Source organism: Hyperolius riggenbachi, chromosome 6 (assembly GCF_040937935.1).
Source record: "Hyperolius riggenbachi isolate aHypRig1 chromosome 6, aHypRig1.pri, whole genome shotgun sequence".
Lineage (NCBI taxonomy): Eukaryota > Metazoa > Chordata > Amphibia > Anura > Hyperoliidae > Hyperolius > Hyperolius riggenbachi.
In genome coordinates this window covers 285245174-285251957 of record NC_090651.1, presented here as the reverse complement: position 1 = coordinate 285251957, position 6784 = coordinate 285245174, and the positions used below count along the sequence as shown (strand labels likewise).

The window sequence follows — 6784 nt, the reverse complement described above, 5'->3', positions numbered from 1 at the left end:
GGCTGGAAAAAGCGCCAGGTAAATGTAATCTTTTAATTTCTGGCACTCCGCAGGGTCCCTTTAAATCTTCCACGGGGATTCATAGCTTTGTACTGCATCAGACTATAGGTCACCTCTAGGGATGGTCAATGAGATGAAAATAATTCTGAATTTATGCATGATTATGCAGCAAAGTGGGAAAGATGTATGGCACTTCCACTTAGGAATGATGGCATTAATATGAAAGGCTCACCACTGTTGCTGAAGCTGCTTGGCAGGATGTGCTCATGTGCTGTGATAGATCAAATCGACAGTTATGGGAACAGCAAAGGAGGAGTGGGGCACAGTCCAGATAGCCATAGTTTATTGATGCAGCGTGGTGCAACAAAGTGTACTCCGGCAACTTAGACACATTAGCTGTTGGTGACAGAACCGGTGTGAGGTGGACCCGCCAGGCACAGGTGGAAGGTCACAAAGGCCAGTGCACACCTGTAGACACTTGTTCACATGTGGTCCTGGCAACCAATCATGTTTTGTCCAATCTTACCATTTCTATGTAATGTGAGGGACTACTGAAAGTATCCATTCAAAGTATATTCACTCAGTTTACCCTTCTAATACATAGATGTAGTAAGATTGGACTAAAAAGAGTATCCTTAATGGGCACCTTAAAGGGACACTTAAGTCAAACAAAAAAAATGAGCTTTACTCACCTAGGGCTTCCAATAGCCCCCTGCAGCTGTCCGGTGCCCTCGCCGTCTCCCTCCGATCCTCCTGGCCCCACCAGCAGCCACTTCCTGTTTCGGTGACAGGAGCTGACAGGCTGGGGACGCGAGTGATTCTTCGCGTTCCCAGACATATTAGCACCCTCTATGCTGCTATATGGTATATGATATATGCTATAGCAGCATAGATGGCGCTATTGTGGCCAGGAACGCGAAGAATCACTCGCGTCCCCAGCCTGTCAGCTCCTGTCACCGAAACAGGAAGTGGCTGCCGGCGTGGCCAGGAGGATCGGAGGGAGACGGCGAGGGCACCGGACAGCTGCAGGGGGCTATTGGAAGCCCCAGGTGAGTAAAACTTATTTTTTTTGTTTGACTTAAGTGTCCCTTTAAGGTCTCTGCTGCAGTATTCCTCCCTTCCTGGTTTCTCACCATCCTACATCCAAGTCACTTATAATCCATGGAATAGGGTCACTCGGTGACCAGCAGCACCTCTGTCTTTTCACTGGCCTACTGCTGTTCTTCCTTCCAAATCTCCTGCCATGCTTTTCTTTTCCCATGTGGACACAATGGAAGGGGGAGTGGCCTAGTCCTGCAGCAGAGAAGAGCAGAGTGGTGCAGAAGGATCCCAGGCTTGAAGGTGTCTACAGCTAAAAATGGCCACAGATATAGGGAGCCTGAACAGAAGCAGAGCACCTACTTTACAATGATGGTGCTGGATAACAGCATATACAGTCCAGATGTGCACTGTTCAAGACATCCTCAGTAGGTGTACAGCAGCATCAGTACTGGAACATACCTTGGCTTGCAGTATGACCTCTTACCACTAGGTGACGCCAAAGGCCTTTGCCTTTGAAAGTATCTGGTCAGGACTGGAGCTTCTTTGAGTCACTGGCTACAGCAGAGACTCCCCGCAGCAACTGCCGTGCTCAGTTGTGACTTCATGGTTGGGACCCACCTGTCCACTGCCCTGCCGAGCGCAAGCAAGTGCCTGGCTGGTGGATGGGATCAGCTAGCAGGTGGTGAATTCAACACCTTCAGGTCACAGGTGCTCAGGGAAAAGAGTCCTAAGTCAGGAGCCACACTTGTCACAATCACATGCGTTTTCCTGCCTGCAAACCGCATTACATCTAAAAAGTAATATTTAGCCAGTCATAGTTTGAATGCAAATTTTGCAGGTGGGAACAAAATGTATATCTTGCAAATAATATTGCACATCGTGTGCATTTTCATACTGACAATCATTAACTATTGTGGATTAATGTGTGTGCTTAAATGCAGACACACACATAGCGTCTGAAAAAAAAAATCACATGTAGGAAAGTGTGTTTGTTTTCTCTACTGACAAGTGTGGTCCTTGCCTTAGGATGGTCACTTTTTGCCCCTAGAAAACTGAACAGTAGTGATTCTTCACCATGTGCAGCCTGTGGCTCCCCTGAGCTGCAAAGTTTAGCAGGTAAGCATGCTTGGTGCATAGTTCATCAGCTGAGTTGCGCTCCTCTTGCTTCTGGTGTGGACTGAAGGGCAGGCTTCTGGCCCCTGGGTGGGTGTGTCTTCATAGTCACATGACATGAGTGTAGAGAGCAGGAGTGAAGACTTGCTGTTAGCACTGACTGGAGGTCATAACTATGCAGCATGTGTGGCTGCTGGTCTCTGCTGACAGTAGTGAACATCCAACTATGGACCTGAAGAACTGGCAAAGCTACTTACAATATGCAGTTGTTGGGAAGATTGCATAAAGATCATACAATCAGATCGTAAAGCCTGGTGGTACACACTTTCACTTATGGTTGGCCAATCACTGACCAATTTTACCACCTCCATGTAGTATGAGGGTCAAGACATGGAGGTAACCCTCATACTACATGGAGGTAGTAAAATTGGTCAGAAATTGAGCAATCATCATTGAAAGTGTGTATCAGGCTTAAGGCATGTTACCATCTAACACCGTACCACTGTGGCCTATAAACTCACCACCCTGGAATCCTAATTGAGCAGATCTATAGGCACAGCGCTGTAATGGTTCGAACACACATCACATTTTTATGGGCCAATTATACCACTTCCATGTATTATAATATCATATATTATTATGTATTATAAGAACTTACCTTCAATTCTGTTCATAGTACCTGTTGGCTCACATGCTTCAAGGAAGTGGTAAAATTGACCAATCAAAATTGGATGTGTATGCACCCTATGGTATAGTTGCAAATCACACAGTGCAAGAATTGATTTTTTTAAACATTTATTTTTTTTCACATCCTTAAAAAAAACTGGCACCAAAATATCTGACCGCTTAACTTTACACAGAAACAGATGCAAATATATAGATACAGAATGTCTTTCAGCATGTGCGGTTGTCAAGGAGCTTTACATTTATGTATAAGACAAGACCTTATAATATAGAGGGATGAGTATTTAGTAGTAACGTGAAATAAGCCCCCTTTTACCCTGAGGTTCATGCATATGCAGTTCTTTGGGAAACAATACTTCATATTAATTGATATGAAAGTTTAAGTAGTGCAGAGGGAACAGAGTACAACAAGACTGTCCTTTGAGCTATGATAATATTCATTAGAGATTTACTGAGACTTATTTAATAAGCCAGTGCAGCCGCTATGCAGAACCATTACACTACAAATCAGCTGATCTGTCTCATTTTTATGACCGTAAACTGAATTTTGATTGTCTTATACGGGCTTCTGCACATCATCTTTGCACTGCCTTATTAAATAAGCCCAACAGTGCAATTATCTCAATATGGATGGAAAGAAACACCGGTTTTCACCAGCAATACCAGCGGTTCAGCTGATCCTTTCCCTGCTATAAGCCCACCTCTATGTCCATTATAAGCTTGTCTTCAGTCCATTAAGCAAGCGGGTAGAAATTTTACAATCTGGGAAGCTTTCTACAAAAGTGGGTGTGAAGCTTTGAGGGCTCCTCCCATGTTAGAATGATATATTATGTTATAATGACAGGACAAGGATCCTAAAACATTCCCTTCCCTCTCTAATAAAAGGGTGGTATTAACAGAACAATTTCCACTCATTGACTGTAGGACCCGTTGCATGGTGTTTCTGGTAACAGTGCGACAAGGGGTTGTATGCACTAAACTGTGTTACAGCAAACCTGTGAGAACCCCATGAGAAAAATCTACTTACCTCGGTAGAGGGAAGCCTCTACACCCTCCAGAGGCTTCTGATGTCCTCCTCCCAACCACCTCTGCACAGATGCAGGATGCCTCACGCCTGTGCAATAGCACAGAGACACTCAGGCTCAGCAGAAAAAGCTGAGACCAAGCAGCTCCATGCTACTGATCAAGTGCAAGGGGTCCTGCACCTGCCCAGTATGGCCGCAATAATTCAGAAATAGGACAAAGACCTTGTTGAGCAGGTTCCGGTTGTCCCAGGACTCCCAACACTAGATTGGTGGAGGAAAGAGGGAAAGGATTATCCAAAGGCTTTCCTCTACTGCTGAGGTAAGTGTTCATTTGGGGTACGTCTTATCCCTTCAGGTAGACTTCAAGCAGAATTACGTGCATATAGTCTTACTGCATGAGAATGCCATACATTACATAGCGTAGTATGGATACAGAGGTGCCAAAAGGATAAAAGAATCTAAAAAGTTCAAAACATGAGGAGGCAGTGGTGGACTTACCTCCTCCAAGCAGACACAAAAATTGCCAATGTGTTTGTCAAATACAAGTTTATTTACATACTCCGGGGGACAATGCTTTGTTTTGTTTTTCTTGTATCCTTTTGGCGCCTCTGTATCCATACTACGCTATATTAAGTCCACCCCTGGTGAAGAGGTGTTACTCCCTTTTTTCCTCAGCTACGAAGAGCGACTTCCTAATCCTGAGTGGGGTCAGGTCTAATCTTCCCACCTGCCTATACAATGGTTGCCTTTGAGGTAACCCTGCTTTGTGAGTATAGCTTATTACTCTTTCATACTTCACTAAATTTGGCTCTTGGTGTCCCTACTCTGTGCTATACATTACATGCAATGCATAACGAGTGATGAAATGGACCCAGTACCATCTTCTATTAGCGATCAAGGTTCTTTTATTCAGGCCTCTTAAAAGTATAATAGAGTAAAATTAGCTAATTTTACTCTACTATTGTACTTTGAAGAAGCCTGAATGAGAGATCCTTGATTGCTAATAGAAGACAGTGCTGGGTCCATTTCTTCGTTGGTTCAGGTTTTTGCCCCTCGAGGCGGACAATGACCACAAGCACGTCACTCCTTATTGGTTGGATGCTGCCTACCTTCTACCTACAAAATACAATGCATAATGCTCTACTGATTGTGTGTAAGAGTTTACGCACATTATTCTGCTTGACGCAGTTTAGTGCATACACCCCAATGATTGTGAAATGATCCACAGCAAATAGATATATGCAGTGGATTGGCCAATTTCTGGGGGTCGTCTTTATTGGCAAAGAGCTTTGCTCATCAGCTGAAGTTGAAATCTGACTGAGAAATTCCAAACAAAGAGAAACAAGTTGTTTGGTAGATATTAGCTTTTTAAAATAAATAGGTGTTGCTCAATAAAATGGCCAGCTGAGTCTTAGGCAGTAGTGTGTTTTGTGCTTCATTTTCAGTGGCAAGCCATCCATTAGAATGGCAGTCATCATGATATTTAATGAAGGTGTTGATGTTAGTGTTTGCTCTAAAAAAGAGCTAGAGATGGTGCTATAAAAATACCTCGTAGTTCTCCCTCGTGGGATCTGTCCGTATTGATGCCTTCCCATATGGTGGGACTTGTGCCTTATCATCGAAATCCATGGCTATACAGCATGTGTCAGGGCACAAGTTAAAGCCAGTGATTGCCTACAAAAGATGGTGTATAAACCATGTTACCCTTGTAGAACATGAGATTATGGGTTGCCCATGGCAGCCGGTCATACACACACAATTGTCTAGCCTGATTATTGTGGGCAATTTATGCAATTCAATGACCCTAACAACATGACACCACTAGTGGTCATATTTATAGCACAAGGGTCAATAAATATATAAAAGAAGCCCTGTATAGAATATGCATTATAATTATTATACATACATATTCTTGGTTTGTTTTCTATGTGTTGACAAAGAGGAGTGCAAACGATTAGTAGCTGGGGTCTATCTTTTTGTTGTTTTTTATTTGGCTGTTTGGTGATGAGTGTAACGTCCTTCTATGGGATTACTAATAACTGTGTATTAAAAATCTGAGCAGATCCATGAAAAAATATTTTTGAAAAATCATCTATGGGCATTTTTGAGGTTGTTTTTTAAGTTGGGATACAAACAATTTGTTGGCATTCTTGCACAATAAAGAAGTTTAAATATTATTTAAAGATCATAATAATAAAAAATAAAGTCTCAACCATCATTTCAATTAGGTTGCATCAGAATAAAATATCGAACTTGTGCCCATCAAAAACCAGTATTTCTAATCCAACATTAAAACGGAAAATTAAGGCTGAAAGTACAAATGTTAATTATGATATCTTTATATTGGATGTGCTTAATTTAACTCCCATCCAAAATGTTCTAATCTCCCTAATTGTTTTCAACTGGATCTTCACAAAATGCCGATACATGGATGAATATTTTCATAGATACGATTAATATGTATGGGTGGATTGTCTCTGAATGCAGTTTTTCTCAGGTATGCTTCACTCTGCGCCACAAACATCTAAACAAATACATAGAAATCCTATATAATAATTTGTTTTTCATTTAAGGCAACGTTTTAGGTTTTATGGTCCAGTAACCAGGTTGGTAGAGATCCATACTGTGTCAAAAACCTTACGGAGTAAGATAATCCCCATTTGAAGCCTATGAAACAGACAGATCTACAGTGTCCACATTGTGCCAGTTGGATTTATGGTTTCAGCATTTCAATAAGTAAGGCAGGGCTCTGGTAGCTTTCATCTCTGTGACATCAAGTCTGGGATTCATTCCAAAACTTCTTGTCCATCAGTTTCTTAAGTCCATATATTTTTCCTTTAAATAAAATTTAACAAAAAAAAAAAAATCACACAATGTAAATAAGACACTAAATGATATTAACCACTTAAAGAGACTCTGTA

The 6784-nt window shown here is 42.0% G+C and overlaps 1 protein-coding gene across 1 annotated transcript in view; it reads right to left on the bottom strand.

Annotated features, from left to right (window-relative positions):
• Positions 1-2947: 2947 nt before the first annotated feature.
• Positions 2948-6784, bottom strand: part of MCAM (melanoma cell adhesion molecule) — a 124483-nt gene continuing 120646 nt past the window's right edge. Inside the window, exon 16 of the mRNA XM_068240969.1 lies at positions 2948-6698. Coding sequence (XP_068097070.1) covers positions 6672-6698 — 27 coding nt within the window. The 3' untranslated portion in view covers positions 2948-6671. The remainder of the gene's footprint in view (positions 6699-6784) is intronic.